This window comes from Pleurodeles waltl, chromosome 9 (assembly GCF_031143425.1).
Source record: "Pleurodeles waltl isolate 20211129_DDA chromosome 9, aPleWal1.hap1.20221129, whole genome shotgun sequence".
NCBI lineage: Eukaryota > Metazoa > Chordata > Amphibia > Caudata > Salamandridae > Pleurodeles > Pleurodeles waltl.
In genome coordinates this window covers 748,746,393-748,771,664 of record NC_090448.1, presented here as the reverse complement: position 1 = coordinate 748,771,664, position 25,272 = coordinate 748,746,393, and the positions used below count along the sequence as shown (strand labels likewise).

General features: G+C 47.8%; 1 protein-coding gene across 3 annotated transcripts in view; it reads left to right on the top strand.

The window, feature by feature from the left end:
• The window catches only part of PCNX3 (pecanex 3), a 707,803-nt gene that overhangs the window by 507,711 nt on the left and 174,820 nt on the right, over positions 1-25,272 (top strand). For all 3 annotated transcript variants that reach the window (XM_069207883.1, XM_069207884.1, XM_069207882.1), the window contains one exon: positions 6,231-6,461. In XM_069207883.1, coding sequence (XP_069063984.1) covers positions 6,231-6,461 — 231 coding nt within the window. The remainder of the gene's footprint in view (positions 1-6,230; positions 6,462-25,272) is intronic.

The window sequence follows — 25,272 nt, the reverse complement described above, 5'->3', positions numbered from 1 at the left end:
ATGTGTGTCAGTGGGTGCCCCTAGGCCAGGCCTGACATTGCAGAGTAGGTCCCATCGTGGCCAGGGTTCTGAGGAGATAATCCAGCTACTTAGCTCGTAGGCATTCACTACTGGTCACAGGTGTGTGAGTCCCAGGTGTGCTGCATTTAACGGTGTGTGACCCTCACCATGCCCTGGTAGTACAGTGCATAGTGCGTAAGGCTGTTCCCTTTGTGTGAGAGTGGTGTGTACGCCAATGGTGATGTTGGTGCAGCCATTTACCAAGTGTATCCTTTGTCTCCCCCCCCCCCCCCCCCCCCCCCTTTTTGTTTTGTTACCCTGTCCTTATGTGCATTAGCATCATCTGGCGGAGGACCAGAGGCACCGGCGACGGAGGAAGCTGCATCCCACAGGACCCAGGAGGGCAGAGTCCACCAATGCTAAGGGCACCAGTGGGATAGGGGGTGAGGGGAGCACAACGGCGGAGACTGGAGTGGACAGTTCAGACACAGATACCTCCTCCAATGAAAGCTCCCTGGTGGTACCAGCACCACCCTCCCAGCAGCCCCTCATTGAGTTGCCCTTGCCTGCTCACCCAGGAGGGTGAGCATCTCCTTCGCCCCAGGCACCTCAGGCCCTGCCCCTATGAGCTCTGCTGCCCTGAGTGAGGAGGCTATTGACCTCCTGAGATGCATCTCTGTAGGACAAACAACCATTGTGTATGCCATCCAGGGTCTGGCAGCCCAGATGCAACAGACTAATGCATTCCTGGAGGGCATTCACACACTGGTATGGCGGCCCAACAGAGATCAATCCAGGCTCTGGCCTCCTCTCTGATGGCAGCCATTGTCCCTTTTTCCACTCTTCCCCCCCTCCAACTTCCTCTTCCCAATCTCATTCCTTTCAATCCCAACCTATCCCAAGCACACAGGCAGACGAGCCTGCATACAAGAACACACACGAGTGGCACAAGCAAACATAAATACCACACATCATCCCACAGGCACTCACACAAACACCATCCTGATGCAGACATACCAACATACACAATTTCCACTGTGTCCTCCTCCTCCTCCTTCTCTACCACCTCCTTCTCCTCCTCCACCGCCTCCCTCCCAGTTCAGTCTACTCTCACACCTGCATGCACTGCATCCTCATCCACTACCAGCATCACCACCACAACTGGCAGAACACCATCCCACTGGCAGACACCTCCACAACAGCCATGCACATGTCCCCTGTGTCCTCTCCCACTGTGTCTGCCCCTCCAGGGTACACAAACGCAAGTTAGACACCCAACAGCCATCCACCTCACAACAGCATCCAGCCCATGCACCTGCACCCAAAATCAGACCCCTCCTACAACCACTCCCTCTTCCTCCACTCCCAAATCTTCTCCCTCTATCTGCTCCAATGTCCCTAAGCAGCTTTTCCTTTCCACCATTGACCTCTTCCCTACCCTCTGTCCTTCTCGTATGGCCAGGGGGGCAAAAACCCAGGCAAGCACTCAGCCAATCAGTCCACAGGCCCAGTAGTCTCCACACCCACTCGTGGTGGGAAAGGATCCAGGGCACATGTCCAGAGGGTGAAGGAGCCTGCATCAGGCAGCCTCAAGGAAAGGGTGCCTGCCCCAGCTGTGGCCCAGAAGTCGAAGGAGCCAGCCCCAGCTGCTGCCAGGAAGGGCAACGAGCCAGCCCCAGCTGCTGCCAGGAAGGGCAACGAGCCAGCCCCAGCAGACAAGGACATGGGGCCTGGTGCAGGGACTTAGATGGAGACCCCACCACCAACCATGGTTGTGCAGCCGTCCGAGGCTGCAGGGGACGGGCTGGAGCCTCCCTCCACAAGCAGCAGCAGCACCACCACCACCACCAGTGGGCAGCCGCCCAAGGCTGCAGGGGATGGGCTGTAGCCTCCCCCACAAGCAGCAGCAGCACCACCACCACTGAGCAGCCGTGACCACTGGCCGACGGTATGTAGTCTTGCGTCCATGGGCTGCTGTGCGGCCTGCCCTACTGCAAATCCTGTGGGTATGACACCCACCTGAGAGACTGTGACCTTGCACTCCCCACGATCAAGAGCACAGGGCACGATGCCCCCTCCAGAACCAGTGGGTAAGACACCCACCAGCCCCAGCCTTCCCAGGATCAAGAGCACAGGGCACAATGTCCCCTCTAGAACCAGTGGGTAAGACACCCACTTGAGAGACTGTGGCCTTTTACTCCCCAGGACAGAGCAATGGACATGTTGCCCCCTCCAGGGCATGTGGTCAAGTCACCCACCTGAGAGACTGTGGCCTTATGCTTCCCAGGACCAAGCACAGGGCATGCTGCCCCCTCCAGTACCAGTGGTCTTGTTTCATCTGCCGGCTGAGGTGCCCTCAGCCCCCCTGAGGTGCCTGCCTATTTTCCAAATTATGCCCCTGCTGTGTTCTCTCTGTGTTGCTGCAGGTGACAAGTAGTGGGGCCTTGGACTTTCGCCTGTGGCCCACACACACTGAGGACTGGGCAGTGTCCCTTGAACTTTCCCTTTGTATATACCAGTTACGTTGCATTTTCTTATTTCTACTGTGTTGATCTTTTTACACTCACTTTGGTAAATTCCTGTTGTCCTTGCATTATTCATCCGAGGTACGGGGTATATATGTTTTATTACTGCAGCTGATTGTGTGTATGGTGTTGGGGGTGGGGTGTTGTGTGTGTCACACTCTCTTCCCCCACCCCCGGGTGCTAGGCTGCTGTACTCACTGTCATCATCTTCACCGTTGTTGGTGTTCGTGGTGGAGCAGCACGTAGAAAATCATTGGGAAGACATGCAGCTTGGGCTCCATGGCGGCATGGTTGTTCCCTGTGTTTCCAAAGGTGAGTCCTTTCCCTTCTGAGGTCTGTTTCTGCCAGGCTTTTGATGTCGTTGGTACCGCCCCGGAAAAGGTGGCGGATTGCAGGGTCTTAATACGGTGGCCGGGACATTGGCTTCCGCCTGGCTGTAGGCGGCTACCGCCATGGGGGCTGTTGTTTCCGCCCTCCGGTTGGTGTGGTAAAGTGTCTGTCTATCTGAGTTCTCAATGCCATGGTCATAATTAGGCGGTAATTATCGCCTTCCTGTTGGTGGTATTACTGCCACTTTCTAACCGACCGCTAGGGTTGTAATGAGGGCCAATATGTATTCATCAAAGCACAAAATAACTATACCTGTACAGTAACACTGGAGAATGTATGATTCATAAAATTACACTGCATGTCACCATCCTTCCCTTTCATAAAACCACTGCCGTAGGACGATCCTTCACCTACATCGCAGCAAAGAGCTGAAACAAATCCCCCTGCACCTCAGACAAAGCCTGTCGCTCACCTTCCTTAGGAAGAACTTCAAGACGTGGCTCTTCGGATGAGGCCCCCTCCCCTCTTGCCCCATCCCCCGTGCCTTGAGACCCTTATGGGTGAGTAGCTGCGCTTTACAAAAACTGATTGATTGAATGACCGCATGTTGATCCTTAATAGTAAAAAGAATCACACTGTCTAAATAAATTCCAGGCTGTACGGGGTATGCTATGCAAAACAAGATGGTATCATACAAGAGACGTAAAGTATATGTATGACAGTTAAAACGTGAAATAAAATGTGTTTGACACCTCAGCTTGGTCTGGGGCGCTGAGCGTTAGTTAATGTTTCAGAAAAGTAACTGTAAAAATTGAAACTTTAAAGAACAGACCACATAGAATATGCTAGCAAATCACCAAAACCTGACAAGTCTGTTATTAAATTGGCCCGAAAATACGCGGGAGAAAAGTTAAATTGTTGAATATGCAACAAAGATACAGGATCTAGAGGGTCAGACAGGAGACCCTACTTACTAATGTTATAAGGAACGAGCTAGGAAACACAAGGAACTCTTATCACCCCCTAGAGTGACTGAGTGCTCAAATTCTAAAAATTATGCATAGACATTGGAAGCTTCTGCAAGCAAATAATACCCTTTATCATACAGGAGCTGCTAGACCAGCTACTACATATAGTAGCAGTGATACTTTGAGGGCAACACTGTGTCATGGTTATACATCACCTTTAGGAACTGAGACTCGGTTGCCAAAGCCACCCAGTGGTTTTTACAAGTGCAGTCAATTGTAATCTTTGTTGCTATGCTAAAGATAAAGTTGCAAATTTTCAGTACAACTCAGCTAAGAAACACAAGATAAAAAAGTTCATCGACTGCAATACCTAATTTGGGGTCTACTGTTTAATTTATGAATGTGGCCTAATTTACATGGGGAGTACGATGTGTTGCGCATGGAAAGTTTTGGGGTGATCCATCAAGCGGGGACCGAGGGGAAAAAAATGGAAGTGGGCAAAAAAGTTGCTTTTTCCATGTTAATTCCCATGAAACCTTTAGATACGACTACAGTCCGAACAGCTGGACAAAATTAGACCAAATGTGGCAAAAAGCTAGCTGTCAGTACGCAGATTATGCTTTTGGTTATTTGGTGTAAATCCGTTCAGCAGTTTACAAGAAGTTAAAAAAAAAAAAAATCAAAATTTGTATATCTGAGCTTGCGAATAAATCACATTTCAATCGTACAAAACCATAGAAATTCAGCAGTTAGAGTTTGAGTTATTTCAAGTAACTAGAACTCGTGCCGTAAGGTAACTATAACTTGCACCTTCGACATGCACAGTCTTCAACAGTTTTACTCCAAATATTCCATTTATATTATCAGTGATGTTATCAAAGATGTCATGAGTGTTGCAATATGTGGGGTAATTGGCAGTGCATGGCGATAGCACGAGTTATAGTTGCGTCCAGCAGTTCGGACTGTAGCCATGTCTAAAATCTCTATGGGCACTAAAATGGTAAATGCACTTTTTTTTTAACACCCCCCTGCTTTATTCAGAGGCGTAGCATGATGGATCACCCTGAAACTTCACATGCACAACAATATTCTTGGGCACATTTTTTTGGGAAAATTTTGTGAAGATTCCTTAAAACAATGCCAAAGATACAGGCAAATCAAAAAATGCCTTTTATCTACTGGCGAGTGGTGGTAGTTTTTTTTTTTTTCTCTCTCTCTCTCACTCACTCACACACACTAAGGCCCCCCCTCCCCCGTCCACATACGAAAGAGACAGCACCACAGGCTCCAGAAATTGGTTGTATTCTTATATTTATATACATATATATTTTTTGCTTGCTTCCTCTTGAATGGCGTTCCTTGTTTCATCCCTGTACATCTTGTGTTCCTCCCATGGAGCATAGTCTCTTTGCCTTCCATTGATTGGCTGGCTTACTCCCGTATTGGATCTCTCATAGATTCACATGCTTGAATCATTCCCTATCATTGAGATGGGAGTCCCACGGTACCTCTAGAAAAGCAGTTCAATGAGTACTGGAGAACTAAAGTTACAGGTAAGTAACATATATTCTGTGTTTCCCATGCTCACTGTTAGTGACTTTCTTTTTCCTCAAACACCCCAAGAATACATGTGTTTTCCAGCTGTCTGGTTGTGTACTTCTCCCTTGCTCTGTCTTCCGCCCACCCACACTTGTAGCTATCTCTCGCCTGTGTGCTTCTGCCTGTACCAAGTCAATAGTTCTTATAGGTGAGACCTATTGGCTTGTCAATTCTTGTTTATAATTGTTAAACATGAGTTCCTATGAGGTGTTTTTTTTTTTCCCTTCCTCTGTTGTGTTCTATGGGTATGTCATGCAGTACCTGTGACTGGCCATGTGTGGTGCTTTGCTTACTTAGGGGCTGGGTGGAAATACATGTACACTGTGTTTGGCACTTTTAAGGCTGTAGTAACTTTAAAATTGTAGTTTATGAATAGCAATGGTCTTATTCATATGCGGGTGTATTTGTGTGTGCATACCCTTCCCTAAACTCTTCCTAAATTTCCTTAAGCCCCTCCCATTTAGAAGTAAGTATTCCCTATTTTGCAGCCATTCTGGCATGTCTCTCTGATAATTACTTATCAAATGTTTACCTACGTGTGCGGAGATCTCTGCCGCCACAGCACAGACCTTTATACAGAAAAGCTAGGAGAGTTGGAGTCTTCAGCTCCTGTTTGGGAATAGCATTTTGTGGTACATGAGTTATACAACTGTATCACTACTTTACATGCTTCAAAATGCAATGTGTGCATAGGCTTCCATATCTCTCTACTTACCCCAGCAACATTTGCACAACAAACTAAGCTTGTGTTAATTCTGCCCCTTCCTAAAAGCACCATTCTTACACATGCTGGTTCTTTTTTCCCCAGAGCATCATCTACTATGTTACTCGTTCCCCCAAGCTGGAAGGATGGCTGGCCAGCGAGGGGATTCAGGACGCTCTTCGGCCCTGCACAGTTCCCAACTATACAGATAGCGACCCCACCTTCAACCTGAACATCGATGAAGACTATGACCACCGCATGGCTGGCGTCACACTTTCCTCCTTCTGCAATGTGTACCTGGACTGGATCCAGTACTGTGCTGGACGCAGGGAGAAGGTAAGGAACGTTTGAGTAATTGGACAGTTTTAGGTGAAATGATTACCAAATAGGAGTATAATGAGAATGGAACGCGTGGAAAACTATTTCTATCCTTTTCAGCCTTTACATGATGGTGAAAAAACTTAATACACTTATAAAGCTACATTCATTCGCCACCTAGCAAACAGTACAAGCTTCACTTTTCCTCTGATAGAAGTCTGTAAGCGCTTTAAAAAGGTCTTCTGGTCTGGAACTCTGGCTTCCTTTCAACATGTTCATGTGACTGGAACATCTGACCTCATGCATTCAGAGCTATATCTTCTTTGTATTTTTATCTGCAAAATATTACTTGTCTCAAACTTGTTGGAAGATGAATTGTGTTCCCTCTGTGCAGTGTGAGGTGGCTTCCAAGGTCTTGTTTGTTGTTGGCAGAAGATATCTTGGAGCTCATGGTCCTTTGCTGCTCCTCATATGTTTAAGAGGGCTTCAAAAGACCGCCAATTAATTGATTGCCTGGAAGCCTGCTATGACAGTATTCCAGCATATCGTTCTCATCTTTTTAGAACTTTATGTTGTTAAGTATTTTTACAGTAATGGATTGTGTTTTGTAACTGGATAAATCTGGTTATTGCTGAAGAGATCTTTGGTCTCCCTTTCCTTGTTTAAAAATGTAGCATACATGCTGGCATTTTGCACCAGGAAAACAAGATATTTTGCACCCCCCAAAAAAATGGGGGAATGTAGTTTTTCCTTTGACTTCTTTTGAAACGGAGGCAATTTCAGGGAGGAGACAGATAAAATAAAGCCATTTTTTGCTTAAAAAATCAATCAAAAATGTCCTGCCTGAGTCGTGTCTGTTGGCAAATATGATGTAGATGCTGCGGAATTATTAATTAAACTCCCAACAAACACCAACCCAAGAATTAAAGAATGAATGGAAATTCTCCAGTATTGGATCTTTCATAGATTAACATGCTTAAATCATTCCCAGTCATTGAAGTGGGAGTCCCACGCTACAACTAGAATAGCAGTGTAATGTTAAACATAGCCTGGAAAGACTATAAAGCCTTTGCTTTAGTAACATATGCTTATCTTTTAATAGAAACCAAACTCCAAACAGTCAGCTTTCAGCACCCTCTAGAACACCCCCATCAGAGGCTTCTGTCGTTCAGATTTGTTTTACTGCGCATCGTGTGAGTGAGTCTCCCCTTACCTCTGCTCAGTTCACCTTATGTCTGAATTTGAAAAAGTTGCTTCTTCGTATATTATCACCAATTATCATCTGCTGAACAAATCTGACTACCTACAATGTCAGATCTGGCAGAAAAAGGTCTTTTTATATCATGTGGAGCCTGTGGGGGAAAAGGGGTAGCATCCTGTAGATCAGCATAAGGACTGCATGTGCTGTCTCTACCCTTCTCACAAGGTAAAAGATTGCAAAATGTATCATACCTTTTGGAGAAAAACTTTGAAGGGGAGAGAGCAGAGATTAATATGGCTTCAAAAACTATAAGCCAAGGAGAACCAATTTTCTGGTGAGGATAGTGAGTACCCTTCCTCATCTGCCAAGAAGGTGCGTAAAAGGTAAAGGTCAGACGTTCAGTCACCTCAGTACCCCCCCAAAAAAGTCTTCTAAAAAGACTCACCATGGGACTTCTAAGCAACGAAACCCCTCTAACAAACATTCTCATATCAGAAGAGGCATGACATCTCCTCAGACAAAGCAGACATATCAATGTCAGAACCTACTACATCATCCTCTCAGGTTCTTCATACTTCCAAAAACCTTTGTCAGCACCGCCGACTGAGATATCGACGCACGCACCATCGTCGGAGAAGTCGGCGTCTACACCATTGGTGGCATCAACTACAATGCCAGTGACTATTGTGATCATTAATTTGCTGTTGACGGCGATAATACCGTTGACATTCAAAGTAGTCTCTGCTTCCTCTGTGGCAAAACCATTGGCAATTAAAAACGATACCATCTACTAAGTTTATAAGATTATCGTTTGACACCATCAGCAATGGTAAATCAAAAGGAAGTGGAGAAAACTGTTTTTCTTATGCCTGAGTACACATCTCCCAGTACCCCCTAGACATCTTCTAGATGAAGACGAGTTAGACGATGAAGGTCCATTTGGTGTGGAACATAGTCCATCTGAGCTGCACATTAAGTACCAGCAGGGTGAAGAGAAAGAAGGGGAGGAGTACTCTGATCAAGAATATCATCTTCCACAACAAGAGGGACTGAATTGGGTGGATCGATTTCAATCATATCCGCAAAAACAGTATCAAGAATACATGGTATGTGAACCTAAAGCACTAATTACGAACTTACGAATGATGCTCAGAGACTACCATTAAATATTTCCACCTGCATCAGTCTCACCCAGACAGGTTACAGTGCCTCCACAACCTGTGCAAAAGCAGCCTTCAACTCCACAAACCCCGACATAGTATACCAACAGCCACTTCTCAAAGGCATATGCCGCAATTAAAAAAACAAAATCCAGTGGATGATAGTATGTCTTCAAAGGAAAAAAAAAAATGGAGAATTAAGAGACGTTAACAGTGAATCAGCTCCATCATCTCAGGTTTTCATAATCTCCAAGAAAGTGCAGCAAAAAGATTTGACCTTATGATGATGAAAGAGACTTTCTTCTTTGATTTTAAGGAAACACCATGCAAGACATTAACGTCTATTTTGATTGTACATTATAAATGGCAGGAAGGTATTAAGACCATGAAAAATCCAGCAACAGTAGCTGCAGTATTGCCACATCTTGACAAAATATATAAAGATCCCTAACAGTCCTCAGCTTGCCTCATGTGACACCAGAGGACTAACTCCGTGATAACGCAGGTGGCCCAGTGCCATTCAGAAAAACCCATCAGCACCACCTGTTAAAGAGGTAAAGCGCTTGGACAACTTTAGAAAGTTTTTCCTCTGTCAGCATTAACCATGAGGGCAGCTAATTCTGTGGAGATACTTGGACGCTATGATCAGCATATGTGGTCAGACATAACATCATCTGGCAGGTGATCTATATACGGTCCTAAGTCAGGAGCCAACAAAATCCTGCAAGAGGGGAGAGCAAGCCTCCTCAGAAGTCACTGACTGTGCCATGGACGTTGTGTCCATAGGGTTAATACAACTACAGGAGCAGCAGTCCTAAGGAGGCAAGGGTGGTTGAAGGCCACTTCTTTCGGACTAGAAGTGCAAAGCAAAATTTTATTTCTAATATACAATAGTGAAGCTCTGTTTGGAAAACATATTGACGAAGTTTTACAGCCATGTAAACTGATATGGACATAGCAAAATCCCTGGGTACTCTGCAATACAGGAAACTTCCTTTTCATTGAACACAAAAGTAGGAAGCTGGCTCTCTATATAGTGCACTAAAATGAAGTACACTGTGCATAGTCTTGTGGATCCCCAAAGGTTTGCAGAGGCAGAACTAGATAAGTCTAGTGCTCTTTTGTGGTAGTGTGGGCGAGCAGTTAAGCTTATCAAGGAGTCGTGTTAAGCATTTGTTGTACTCACAGAGGCAATGAATGAAACTCACAGTCAAAGAATAAATCCAAGACCAGTTTAGAAAAGCAACTGATGCTTTTATATATGCTTTCAACCAAAGAGCTTGGTTAAAGGCTAAGCAGTTTTATTTAAATTAAAAATACTTTGCTGTTTCAAAAGTCAACACAGTGCAATTTTCAGAGTCTTCACTGTTAACCTATGGGAGGAAAACAAGAATGCAGTTTTGCAGGTAAGTACATGACTTACAATCCCAGTCTTCACAAGGCAGCACCAGACTGACACCCAGAGGGGCGGCCGGGTGCAGAGTGCCAACACAGTGTTGGGTGCCCAGTGCTATCCAATGGAGACAGGGGTTATCATGCTGCTTACAGGTGAGTAAAGCGGGGTCAGGGGTCGATCTCCTGGAGTTTAGTTAAGTACTTAGGGGGCCACAGGGCAGCAACAAACTTACACCCTTATCTGCACGTGGGCGGCCGGGTGAGGAGTGCAGCACAGAGTCAGGCGCCCAGTGTTATTTAGTGGAGGAGGTCCCTTTCAGAAACAGGCTGCAGGCTCTAGCCAGGAGGCCGGGAGAGGTCAACCCACAGCTGCCCAGGTAAGTAGAGATGCCAGGGGTCGTAGGGACACTGACGGTTCAGCTCTCCAATGCCGAGGGGCTCTGGGTGCAGGGGTGTCTTTTGGTGTCTGAAACAGCTTACCAGGGGGGGGGGGGTCTGGATTTAGGCTGCAGGCATCGCTGTGAAGTCCGGCAGGGGTCAGCCCGCGGTGGACTCTTGGTCAGAAGCACGGGGAAGGCCAGGGCCATTGGGTGCAGAAGTGGTTCCAGGTGGCGATTTAGCGATTCCTTAGGCAGACTTTTTCTTTAGAGATGGTTACTTTTGGACAGGTCTGCTGTCCACGGGAGTTCTTGGTCTTTATCGATGGAAGACAGTCCTCCCAAAGTTTTGGTGATTGCTGGGCTTCAGGACAGTGTCTACTGGGTGCAGATTCTCTGAAGGCTGCAGACAGGCCAGTAGGTCTGGCGTCAAGCTAGTTGGTGTCTTTAATCTTCTCTGCTGTGGCGACGTTTGTGTTGTCCAGCTCTTCTTAGGCCAACCGGAATCTGATTCTAGGGTTCAGGGGTGCCACCTAAGTACTGAATTTAGGGACATTACAGGGAGTGCCAGGTGCTAGCCAATGGGCTTCTCACCTTTAGGGTGACTACACCCTTCCTATAACCACGCCCTTTGGGAAGTGGCTTAGCCCTACCACTTTCCACGCAAAATGGAGAAATGTAACCAGTAGTGTCCTTTTCAGCTTGCCCACCCTAGTGGGGGGACTGGCATAAAGTGGGCACTCCTCCTAATTTTGGAGAGGCCTGGGTCGCATTTCAAGGACGGTAAGACCTTTGACGCTCTCTGCCCTGGAATATCCATCCTCCTTAGGATAGGAGGACACTCCTGCCCAGAGCCGGTCTTTGTTCTGCGCCCTCAAAAGCATTGGCTCTCACCCCAGGGGGCCAGAAGTCTGTCTCAAGGTGGCTGTACTGGTTTGGACCAGTCAGTGCCTGCACAAGGAGTTGGTAGGTCTTTCAGGGGCCACCTCTAAGGTGCCCTCTGAGTGCATGTATTAATAAATCCATCACTGGATTCAGTGAGGGTTTATTAATACGACATGTTTGATACCAAACATCCCTGTTGTCAGTAAAGCCAGCCTGTAGCTGCGGCACTCGTAATGACCAATGTCCAGCACATGTACTTAAAATGGCTTCCGTGTTCACTTGCTATGTTTACTAATCGACAAAGACATAGCAGGGGCATGTATGCCCTCGCATGTAATAGAATGCACCCTCTCTTTAGGGCTCGAAGGGCTGCTAGAGGGGTGACTTACATATATTGCATGCAGTGCAAAGGGGACAGGGCACACAAGCTGGGTGCCATGTTGTGTTTTCATTTTAGTTCTCCACCAAGACACGCAGTCTGTGAATGCAACACTGTGTGCACTTCGTGGGTGGGTCCCTGAGGGTGGCACAATTTGCGCTGCAGCCACCAGGGGCTTTCCTTTAGTACACCATGCCCTTGGTACCAGGGGTACCACTTACTAGAGACGCATAGTGGTAGCTAAAGGTTTGCCAGTTGGGAAAAACAATTGTGCAGTTTTAGGGAGAGAGTTCTGGCACTGGGGACCTATGTAGCAGAGACCCATTGCACTTTGTCAAAATTGCACAAAAATCTGTGGGGAGGGGATGGTTGGGGGTGTAGGGGAGGATGAGCGTGTCAAGAGAGGCACTTTCCTACAACAAGGAAGAGAGCAGTTCTCGTGTTGAGGCTATCAAACATACAGGTATCCAACATACCAACCTGTATCACAGCAGTTTTTAAAACAGTTTCAACAGCAGCAACCTCTGTCAGCAGCCTATGCAAGGCAAACTCTGAGAAGAAAACAAGGCTTGCAGGGCAAGGATGCAGGGAGAAAACAGTTACAGAAGAGATGCACCTGCTATAGTTTCATCTCCGCTTCAATGCCTTGGAGGAAAAATCTCCAATCACCTATCCGAAAGGACAAACAGACTAATGGATCTTGGACATCATCACATTTGGATATTTAATGGAATTCATTCAAAAACCACCTCCGATTCTAACCCTAAAGTCACCGTAAAAGCATCTGCACCTTTTGAAGTTGGAGGTCTGGACCATGCTCAGCAAAGGAGCCATAGAAATGAGACAAGAAACAAGAAAGGACAAGGTTTTTACTCCCGTTTCTTCTTGGTCAGAAAGAAGTCCGGGGCATAGAGACCGATCCTGGATTTGTGAAACGTGAACAAACACCTAAGAAAGCAAACATCTTGAATGGTTACAGTTTATGAAATCCTTCAACTTATGAACCATGGAGATTATTACCATTCGATCTACAAGATGCTTTTTTCCATATTCCAGTTCACCCACACCATCGAAAATGTGTAGGTTTACAGTGGCCTGCAGCTGTTATCAGTTCAAAGTTCTCCCATTTGGCCTCAAATCAGCTTCCCGTATTTTCAAAAAGTGCCTGGCTCCAGTAACTGCATTCCTGAGAGAGGAAGAACTCTGTCTTCTGATACCTCGACAACTGGTTGGTCAAGGCGCATTCTCAATAAGCGGCAAAAAGGTCAACCAAGGCATAGCTACATCTCTTCAACAAGTTAAGTGCTTACGTTGAAATCACAGAAGTTAGTTCTTCAACCATCCACAAAAATAACGTTCCTGGGATCTACTCCATATACAATGAAGAACCAGGCCTGTCCAACAGCAAAATGATGAACAAAATTAATGCGCTTGGCCCGCGTTATCTTAGGGGGGAAAAAAATCACTTTGTTTGCCTATTCTTTCAGTTCACCTATTCAAGTACATGTTAGGGATGATATCCTCATTGTTGGAAATGGCCCTTTTTCAGGGTTATTCCCAAACCTTTTGCTTCTGACCTCCCGTTTTTGTCCTGTGCCGAATTTAGTTTTTGCTGGCTTTAGGAGTCTGTGCACTATACCACTGCTACCCAGTGCTAGGGTGCAAGTGCTCCCAGTGTAAATGTTATTGGTGATTGTTTTCCCAATGATTAACATATTCGATTTACTAATAGGTCCCTAGTAAAGTGCACTGTGTGCCCCCAGGGCCTGTAAATCAAATACTACTGGTGGGCCTGCAGCGCTGATTGTGCCACCCACATGAGTAGCGCTGTAAATGTCTCAGACCTGCCACTGCACTGTCTGTGTGTGTGCAATTCTAGACTGCCATTTTGACCTGACAAGTGCAGCCTCTTGCTAACGCCCAAACCCTCCCTTTTACTAAAGTAGGCCAAAGGCAAACCCATGAGCAGGGTGCAGTGTATTTAAAAGGTAGGACATGTACTAGTGTGTTTTACATGTTCTGGTAGTAAAATGCTGCTAGATTCGGTTTTCACTATTGCAAGGCCTATCTCTCCCATAGGGTAACATGGGGATTGCTTTGAAATATTTTTTAAGTGTAATTTCCCAAATGGCAGTAGATAGAGATCTGGAGTTTAGGGTCTCTTACAATTTAAAAATACATCTTTTGGTGAAGTTGGTTTTTGAATTGTAAGTTTGAAAATGCGACTTTTAGAAAGATGGCATTTTCTTGCTTAATCATTCTGTGCCTCTGCCCGTCTGCTGAATACATGTCTGGGTCTGGATGACAGTGTGCTGTTTGTGCGTTCACTCTAGACAGTCACACAAAGGGAGCTGAGGTGTGCCCTGCATATCCTGATGAGCCATTACCAGGCTGATGGGTCTTCCTGAGCTAGAGTGGTGGGAGGAGCTGACACTTGCACCTGAACAGGGCTGTGCCTGTCCTCACACAGAACAGTCTCCAACATCCTGTAGTATGTCTGTGGCCAGGGCAGGAAAGGCGGGACCTTGTGCACTACAAAGGCTTCTCCTTGAAGTGTGCCTACTTCAGAGAGAAAAATGGGTATAAGTATTTGACCTTTTGCCCCACAAAATTAGAACACTTCTGAACTGAGGGCAATCAGCCAGGAAGTAGAGCTGGGTGCTGTACGAGGGACTGCTGCTCTACCTGTTGCTTTGTTGTGCTGGCCTGCTGCTTGTGGCTCCTGTCCTGGGAGTGAAAGGACTGGACTTTGCTTTCTACAGCCTGCTTTCCAAGGTTCTCCAAGGGCTTGAACTTAACTTGCCTCCTGTTGAGTCCCAGGGCCATCAAAGACTTCACCTACCGTTGCGTGGGCTCTCTTGCTGAGAGTCTTGACTTTCCAAACTGTGCCAAATCCAGTTCCTCGGCCCTTGGAAGTGATCTCTGGTGCAACCTAGAAGAAACTAAGCACATCGACTCCAGAGCGACATCGCAACCTGTGCCACTTTCTAACTCCACACTGCCGCCTGCACTGGAGCAGTGGTCTTGCTGAGTGCAGTGACTGCAGTCTGCAACACAGGCCCGACAACGCCTCAGCACCTCCGAAGTGCAACTACAGTGTGAGTCCTGAGCGACGTTTCACAGACATCTGTGACACCCGACTCCGCAGCAGAACCTGTTGCCCCATGGTGTATCGATACACAGCAAACTAGACGCCTTGCATCTTGACTTGCTGGATTCTTTGACCCTGCCTTGTAATTGGGAACCACCACCTCGCCACCAACGCTGCATCACCTCCACTACAACCGTAATAAACCGACACTCCACCTCCCCTGCCTAGCAGTAAGGAACCAATGCTACACCGGCTCCAGTGACACCTCGCCTCCCCGACTCCGAAAAATGTCTTTGTTTCCTCATCGTTTTCCAAGTTACTGTCCCCGGTGTCCATGCGACTCTGTGACCAGCCTGCACTCCCTCACAAGTGGTGTCAGACTGTTGAAAGTGAATCCGTCAAGATGCCATGATAGCTCCAGTTGGAACAATTGTGTTTCTGAGCGTTCGGTTTTAATCTCTGAAAATTCATATCTTTACTTGTGCATGTTGTTTTTTTGTCATTTTGGTCGTCTTTTACTCAGATAAATATTGGCTATTATTTCTAAACTGTTGTTAAGTACTTTTGTGGTGTCCTCAGTAGGTTACTGTGTGTGTACAAACACAGATTGCCTCTGAGATAAGCAGACTGCTTGTGCCAAGCTACCAAGGGGTGAGCAGGTGGTATTTTAGCTGTGACTCCCTTACCGGGACTAGGGTGAGTGTCCCTACTTGGACAGGGTGCAAACAACTGCCAACTAGAGACTCTATTTCGAACACTCGTGCAGTTCTTTGGTACCATTCTGGCACCTTCAAATACGACAACCACAAGAATTGCTAGACAAACGGGGGATCTAAAAACAAGGATCTTTCGATGATATTATTCGTGTCACATCAGAGATACGAACAGCTCTCTCTCCACAGGCCTGAATGTTATAGCAGACACTGTGAGCAGGGTAAAATAAAACTGCCAAATCACAACGAGAGAGTATGAGGGAGCAGGGGGAAGGCAAAGGAAGAACACAACCGTACTCAGCTCCCAAAATCACTACAAAATCACAACAGAGAGTACGGGGTTCATTAAAGAGGGATAAATCAATGGTGTATCAATTGCAGCACCAGATCCCTCGTGATCCTCTGTTAGAGGTGAGGTATCAGTTAATAAGGTGCTGTGGAGAGTCTGGGGGACACGGTGGGGAGTTTCCTTTACGGACTAAGTGGTCTCACACACTATATAGTGGCATGCTTCATCAAATGACCACCTAGCCCCACCCAGGTAGGACAGTGCCACCTGGGCGGACTCAACCTCACTGTTAAAGGAACAGGAGGGAGTGCGTAAATTAAATCTGGTTCTGGAAATAGAGGGATCCAGCTAAACTAAGGAATAAAAACACCTAAACAGATACCTGTGTGATTATTTAATAAAGGTTCTGTTTGATGTGGTTAAAAAAGTGGAGATTGGGACACCTCTGTGAGAACAAGGACTCACAGGGTCACCTATCTATGAGGAAGGAGCCGACATGTTTCTGCCCTCAGTATTGAGCTCAGGAAAGTCTTGGGGCATTCATCAGGGCGAAGGATTCCTGCTAATCATGCTCAGAGTAGGAATAAGTGCTGTGAAATTTATACAAAAATATATAGTGGGGGGGCCTACCTTGCGCAGGAGCTACCTGGGAGGGGGCCTGATGGAGATAAAACAGACCGACCATGAGAATAACACTGTGGCACAGCAATACACAGCAAACCACAGTACACGTGAAGCATAAAATCATGCAGCAGACAGAATTACTGGGTGCACATGGCATACATCATGTAATATATGGGCAACAAATCACAACTAAGTGGAGGACAATAAAATGGGGACGGAGAGAATGAACTTCTTACCCTGTCCCTAAAGGCTATTGGCCTCTGATGTCCTCGAGAGGGAGTGCCCTCTTATTTGTCAGACACTAAGGTTCAGGAGAGGGAGAAAGGGGAAAAAAACAGGTGAGGGTAACAACATACAGGAAAAGAAAGGGGGGGGGGACAAAAGGGGGGCGGCCTCTAGGAACGCAAGGGCAAGGCCCCTAAGTGAAAAGGGCACCTGCTTGGATCCAAAACATGGAAGGCGACTAGCCCAAAAAGATAGGTGGAAAAAGAAGAAAGAAGAAGAAAGAAGAAAACGGGAGGAAAGAGCAATGGAGAGGAAAAGATGGAAGAGAGAATAAGGAAGAGAAAAGTGGGGAGAGTGGGGTACAGGGGAGACAGGAAAAATTAATAGACTAAAAAAGAGAGAGAGAAGAAAAGAAGGAGATACGTTGGAGAAAGAAAAGAGGGAAAAATAAAGGAGACGAGGAAAAGTTGATGGCATCTTATCTGTGTAGTCCAGAAGAGGCCGGGTCACTCACTGCATCCAAGGTGGGCCGCTCACTGTACGCCTATGTTGTCCTCTCTCAGGACCGCTTGGATGGAGTGGCCTGGGAGAGGCGGTTTATATAATGGTACTTGCCAGAGAACATTACGATCAGGTGGAGGCAATCACTGCCGCTGCCCGGGGTCCGGGCGTGGAATGGGTTAAGAAACCAGAAGTACGGCCTCTGGATCGTTGTATTACCCGAGCCCCAACATCCGGGAGACGTGGGGCCTGGAAACGATTGCGGAGGTCAGTGGAGAAACCCCACCAGTCAGCTGGCTCGTGGGAACTGCCCTAACGCAGGGACCGCGTCACGAAGTGATGCGGCCGCTGCTGAGCCTGCCGGGAGACGTAGTTCCCCGACGGCCGGGGGGCTGTTTGCCCGGTGTTCCGTGGCCTAACGGAGAGGCCGAGAGGTCAAAAAAAGGGAGGGAAAAAAAGAGGATGCCGAAGGGGGGCGGCGGAGGCTGCCAAGGGAAGAAAGGGGGGAAGGGTTTATAGGGGAATGAAGGGAAAGAAAAGGAGAGAGTAAAGGAAGGACGGGAGAAAAAACAGGGGGCAGAAGGAAAGAAAGAAAAACGGAGAAGGACAGGAAGGAAGGGAGGGAGCGGTGAAAAGTAGAGGAAGAGGTGACAGGCGGGAAAGGGGGAGTGGAGGCACAGTGGGGTGGAGGGGAAGGAAAAGAAAAGTGGGCTGTAGGCAGAAAGGAGAAAAGATGGATAGAAAGAGGGGAGGGAGGGAGGGAAGGAGGACTCAGAGGGAGACACGAGCGACAGGAGGAAGAAAAGAATGAGGGTAGGGGGGAAAAATAAGTAAAGGACAGGAAGAAAGAGGTGAAATGTGCAGGGAAGGTAGATGGGTGCGGGACACTGAAGGGCACAGAAAGTCAGTGCAAAGGGAGGAGGCAAGGGAGTTAAGAAGGCCGATAATGTTTGGTAGACTACCAGTGGATAGTCTAATATTGGAGAGAAAACCAGGTTATCTCATCGTTCAGACCAGCGGTATCAGTGTGCAACCTCCACACCCAGCGTTGTTCGGCCCCAAACAGTTTATTTGACACGTTGGGGGTTGACGGGGGAAGTTGCTCGAACTGTCCAGAACATATCATCCGAAGATTGATTTTTCAGCAGGAAGTGGCTGGTTAGTTTAGTGGTGTCGCGTTTACACCGTATCGTGCCTCTGTGTTCACAGATCCTCGTGCTGATCTTTCTGGTGGTCATCCCCACGTATTTGAGTAGGCAGGGACATTTGATTAGATAAACCACATTCTTGCTGTTACAGTTCGTAAGGGATTTTTGTACCCATGGGGTTTTGAGGTCGAGGTTGATGGTGGTGGACTTACTGGTTAGACGACACACACTGCAATTGCCACAGGGGTAGTGGCCTGCTGGAGGAGGGATATGCCAGAGCGTAGTCTGTCTGGAACGGGGCTTTTCTTTAGGTCTAGTGTGGACCACTATGTCACGTATGTTAGTCGCTCTCTTGTAAGCATGTAGGGGCGGGTTGAAGGGTAAGCCACCTGATGTGAGAATCTTCCAGTCATCTTTGATAATCTTCTGAATCTTATTGGATAAGGGGCTGAAAGTAGTGACACACACGATCTTCTCTAGGTCTGGTTTAACTGCCCGGGGCTGCAGTAGTTGGTCCCTGTTGTTGTTGCGTGCTCTTTTGCGCGCCCTGTTGACAAGGTGTGTGGGATAGTTCCTTGTTTGTAATTTGGTGGCAAGTTTGTCAGCATGTTTGCGGTAATCAGCTACAGACTAGCAGTTCCGTCTCAGTCGTAGGAACTGCCCCACAGGGAGGTTATCCGTCAGAGCTCGTGGATGAAAGCTCTGGTATTGAAGCAGATTGTTGTGGTCCGTGGGTTTATAGTATACTTCTGTTGCCAAGCCACCATCATGCTCATGGATGAGAAGGTCAAGAAAAGGTAGTTTGTTACCACCTATGGTCATGGTGAAAGTGAGGAAGGGGTTGGCCCCATTGAGCCAACCAGCAAAAGCAAGGGCCTCTTCCTTACTTCCAGTCCACACCATCAGGACGTCGTCAATATATCGCTTCCAGAGTTTTATCTGGTCTCGGTAAGGGTTGTCATCATGGAGGACCACAAGTCTCTCAAAGTTGTCGACGTATAGGCATGCCAAACTGGGGGCAAAGGTACTGCCCATTGAAGTCCCTTGCGTTTGTAGGAAGAAGCTATCTTCAAACTTGAAGTAGTTCCTCGTAAGTGCAAGGTGCGCTAGGTCCAGTATGAATTCAGATGGGGTTATAGATTCACCCATGCTTGTTTCTAAAAGGTTACTGATTACTTCCAGTGTGGCCTCCTGGGGGATGTTAGTATATAGGGATTCCACGTCTAGAGTAATCAGGAGTTCCTTAGTTTTGTCAAAAGAAATGGATTCCAGTAGTAATATGACATCGGTGGTGTCCTTTAGGTAAGTAGGGATTCTTCTCACTAATGGTTGCAAGAAGAAATCAACAAACTTCGACAGTGGCTCTAGTGCTGAGCCTATCCCGGATACTATAGGTCTGCCAGGTGGGGGAAATCTTATCTTTATGTACCTTTGGCAGAATGTAGAAATAAGGGATCTTAGGGTTAGTCTGTATTAGGAAGGCTCCCTCGTGTTCAGTGAGCCAATTGTTCTCCATGCCTTTAGCTACCAAGAAGGAGATTTCTTCTTGGATATCAGGGGTGGGGTCCCGGGCAAGACGTTTGTAGTGTTTGGTGTTACCCAAGAGTCGCTCACACTCCTCTCTGTACATTGTTTGTGGGAGAATCACCGTTGCTCCGCCTTTATCGGCTGGTTTTATAATGATGCTCGGATCGGATGTCAGACATGTAAGGGCCTCGAGGTCATTCTTACTCATGTTGTGGAATACTCTGTTAGATGTCTTTGTGAGGCCATTAATCTTAAGGGACACTGATTTCTCGAATGCCGAGACCTCAGGGGGCATTTGCCCTGCTGTTGAGCAAAAGACAGACTTAGGACGCAGTCCTGTGTTCTGTTCGGGGGTCTCATACTCTTTGCCAAGGAAGAAGGTTTTGAGGCGAATCTTGCGGAACAGACCCGCTAATTCTGTTCTGGTTTTGAACAGATCAATTTGTGGGGTAGGAACAAAGTTGAGACCTTTACTTAATGCTCGGGTTTCTGATTCGCTCAGTATCCGGTTACTCAGATTTATGATGTTGATCTTATTGTCTGAATCTTTTTTTATTGCGTCTTGCTTGTCCCTGGGGTGGCTTCTCTGTGCGTCTGGTTCTCCATGGTGTCCTCTTTTGGGCGCCACTGCACTTCTTTCCTTCTCCCTTTTCCCCTCCCGTGGCCTCTATCTAAAAAAGGAGGCGGTGGGTCAGGGAAGGACCATTGGGTAGGGTGCTGCAGGAAAGGTGCTTGGTATTGCATAGGAGGTCCATATTGGTTAGGCCAGCCCCATTGCTGATTGAAATACGGAGGGCAAGGGGGTGGCATAGGTGGGTAGTTCCATCTACCCCGGCGTTGCCCACGTCGTCCTCGGCGTTGCCGTGTGTTCCCTGAAGAGTTGCTCTCATTGTCTGAGCTGGAATTGCTGCCTGAGGATGCCTCAGACGTGTTGTTGGAGGTTTTCGCTACGTAATCGGGTTTAGTGTAGGGATACACTTTTTCTAAGGAGAACCTGTTGAGGTCTTTTTGAAATTTTGCTTTTTTCTGCTGGGTCAGGTATTCTTTGTATTCGTTCATGTTCCTGTTCACCTCCTCCAGTTTCTTTTTAAAGGAGAGTATGCTCAAACCTGACTTCAAGTCATTTTCACTGGTTTTGATCTGAATCAAAAGCGCTTCAGATAACCTAGTGGCTGTTTTGATAATTAGTATAAGCCAATCACGTGTACATCTCCACGCTATAAGGGCCCAATATTTCCTAAACTCGAGATTGTCTAGAAATATAAGTGGTTCGTTGGTAACCAGTAGCCCGTTCGGTGCTGTGTTACTACGGAGGTATTCCGTTAGGACAGCTCCGTGTAGGATGGTTTTGATCTGTGAGCGTTTTAGCTCCAGTTCCTAGAGGCCACCCCCCTTTTGTTCCCCCCACCTTTCTTTTCCTGTATGTTGTTACCCTCACCTGTTTTTTTTCCCTTTCTCCTTCTCCTGAACCTTAGTGTCTGACAAATAAAGGGGCACTCCCTCTCGAGGACATCAGAGGCCAATAGCCTTTAGGGACAGGGTAAGAAGTTAATTCTCTCCGTCCCCATTTTATTGTCCTCCACTTAGTTGTGATTTGTTGCCCATATATTACATGATGTATGCCATGTGCACCCAGTAATTCTGTCTGCTGCATGATTTTATGCTTCACATGTGCTGTGGTTTGCTGTGTATTGCTGTGTCACAGTGTTATTCTCATTGTCGGTCTGTTTTATCTCCAGCAGGCCCCCTCCCAGGTAGCTCCCGGGCAAGGTAGGCCCCCCACTATATATTTTTGTATAAATTTCACAGCACTTATTCATACTCTGAGCTTGATTAGCAGGGATCCTTCGCCCTGATGAATGCCCCAAGACTTTCCTGAGCTCAATACTGAGGGCAGAAACATGTCGGCTCCTTCCTCATAGATAGGTGACCCTGTGAGTCCTTGTTCTCACAGAGGTGTCCCAATCTCCACTTTTTTAACCACATCAAACAGAACCTTTATTCAATAATCACACAGGTATCTGTTTAGGTGTTTTTATTCCTTAGTTTAGCTGGATCTCTCTAGTTCCAGAACCAGATGTAATTTACGCACTCCCTCCTGTTCCTTTAACAGTGAGGTTGACTCCGCCCAGGTGGCACTGTCCTACCTGGGTGGGGCTAGGTGGTCATATGATGAAGCATGCCACTATATAGTGTGTGAGACCACCTAGTCCGTAAAGGAAACTCCCCACCGTGTCCCCCAGACTCTCCACAGCACCTTATTAACTGATACCTCACCTCTAACAGAGGATCACGAAGGATCTGGTGCTGCAATTGATACACCATTGATTTATCCCTCTTTAATGAACCCCGTACTCTCTGTTGTGATTTTAAAATAAAACTGCCACAAATGGGAAATCAATCATGACATTTTGAAGGAACCTTTTTCCAATGGGGCACACCAAATCTAGACCTGTTCCCAAAATCGCAAATGTCAATTCTACGCAAGCTGGCATCCACAACAAGCATCTTGAGGGAATGCCTTTCCGATAGCATGATTAGGAATCTTTGCCTACACTTTTTCTCCAGTTACCTTAATGACAAGACTTCTCAGAAAGATGATGGCGGAACCTTGCAGGATAATTCTTATACCTGAGAGATGGCAAAGCGACACTGGGTTACAAAACTACTTCTCCTATCAGAGAGAAAGCACATCTATTTACGACCACTTCCGTCTCTGCTGATGATGAATGAAGGCCAAGTACTTCATCTGGACCCAAATTCCTCACACATGTCAGCTTGGCTGTTGAATTCAGTGACTTTGCACACTTGAACACAAGAGAACGCAGGGACATTTTGTCTAGAGCAGATAGCACAAACAATACTCATAATCTTAAATAGAAGCAGTTTGTTTCTGATGGATACAACTACCTGTGGATTCCTCACCTCATGAATACTCCCATGGCGCCAGCATTCTACGGAAATCTTCTTACTAGTCTCTGCACGTCGACGAGGACGTCACTGTCTCGCACGCGACGCCGTCTGACGTCATACAGGCAATAAGAGGTCCTCGACGACGTGCGGACGTCAGTTCCCTTTTTTCCGTGCATTCGAAACGGTTATCTTCGAGGGAGCAACTGTTACTCTTGCGGTTACAGTGTATATCTTGCTGCGTACTCTTTCTCTGTGGAAATAATGTCGCAGAGAAAGTCTGGATTTAAGCCTTGTCGTGAGTGTGGAGGCAAGATGTCGGTGACGGATCCTCATTCCGATTGCCTTTGGTGTTTGAGCTCCGACCACGACGTCTCGACTTGTGATTCGTGTCAGCACATGAATCCGAAGGCCATTAAAGAACGCGAGGCGAAGCTGTTTATGGCCAAGTCAAAGGAGAAGCATCACAAGAAAAAGTCTTCTCCAAGACATCGGCGTCATCGAGACTCCCGGCGCCGTAGAGAATCTCGGCGTCATTCAAGGGAGGCTCGTTCCAGGTCTCCGGATCGGCGCCGGAGGACATGGGAGGTCAGCCCCACGGTGACGCCGCATCCTTCGACGCCGTTGCTCTCTCCGACGTCTCCAACTTCGCCTGGACAGGCGTCGGTGATTGAGGTATTGGAGCCTCAGGTGTTTTCTCCGGCGCAGACGCCGAGGCCGACGTCGGGGTCGCCTCCGAGTCAGGCACCCCAGTATCCGGCTTTTCCCACCCCTGGAGCCGATAGTTCCGCATTCTTGAATGCGATGTATGCCATCTTCCAACAGATGGCTCCAGGGGGTGCTCCGGCTGGGCCTTTGGCCTTTTCTTTGGGTGATCCTGCGCCTCTTCGGCCGGCACCCTTTATGCCCTTTCTCCCGTTTGGGAACGTGGGCTCGGCGCCAGTGTCGGCGCCGGTGGCCGCTCCGATGGCTTCGGAGGGATTGGCCCCAGGGATTTCCATCCCGTCGACGTCGAGATTTCGGCCTGTGACTCCGGTGGGTCCATCCGTTTCATCTGCTCTTCAGTCGGCGCCGAAGTTACCTGTGGCGCCGGATGCGGCGTCGGTGGCTTCGGAAGATCGGCGCCGATCTCCGACTTCGGCGGAGGTGTTGTCGACTCCGCGGATTGAGCAACGACTGCATTCAAGGAGGCGTGCTCTCCGGGTACTAGAGGAGCAGGAGTACCAACGAGCCCTAGAGGAAGGAGAGCTAGAGGACTCGGGTGATGGGCTGCGTGGACTGGAGTCGGCCAGTGGGCTGGACACTTCCCCTGAGTGGGACCTTTCGTCCCCGGGGGAATATACCGAGGAAGCTGCTTCCTTTCATACAGTGGTACGGAAGGCAGCTAGTTTTTTGGACCTGCCTTTGCCGGTGGTGGAGGCGAAACAAAACCTTTTGACAGAGGTGTTGCATCCGGCCTCAGCCGCGGCGGAGCCTCTATTACCTTTTAATGACGCTCTGCTGGATCCGGTTTTAGAGGTGTGGAAGAAGCCGGCATCTTCCCCAGCAGTTCACAGAGCCGTGGCCAGGAGGTATCGGACGGCTCCAACTGATCCTGGTTTCCTATCTAGGCACCCTACGCCGGAGAGCTTGGTTGTGCAGGCCTCCTGTTCGTCCAAATCAGCGCCTGGTTCTTTCCCGACGGTGCCTGGGGACAGAGACTCAAAAAAGCTAGAGGCGCAGTCGAAGAAGATTTTTTCGTCCTGCAGTCTGGCGTTAAAAGCCACTAATGCGACCTGTATCCTGGGGAGGTATATTCATGCTCTGATGGATGACATCTCCTCTTCGTTTACAGAGCTTCCCCAGGGTCTTTTGGATCTTGTCTCTGACGCCCAGGCTGCTGCGACCCAAATTATCCAGACGGGACTGGATACCACCGACTCGGTAGCCAGAGCAATGGGCACAACTGTGGTGGAAAGGAGACAGGCCTGGCTACGTAACTCGGGCTTTTCGGCAGATGTACAGTCCACATTGTTGGATCTCCCGTTTGATGGGGACAAACTGTTTGGGGCTAAGGCTGATTCGGCCTTGGAACGTTTTAAGGAGAGCAGGGCCACGGCTAAGTCGTTGGGACTCCAAGCTCCTTCTTCCACGGCCTCTTCCAGATTCTTCAGGAGGTTTCGTGGATTTGGGCGTGGCTCTTCCTCCTCTTCCTTTCGGGGAAGATATCAGCAACCTGCCTCTTCCCACCCCTATAGATCTTTTAGGGGGAGGGGTAGGGTCCGCACCAGGGGAGCCTCTCAGCAGCACTCTGCCTCTTCCTCATCCTCTGGCGGGGTGCAGCAGGGGAAGCAGCCTTAGGCTTCCACCATTTCCCACTCACTCCTCTCCTGTAGGGGGAAGATTACAGCATTTTCTCACCAAA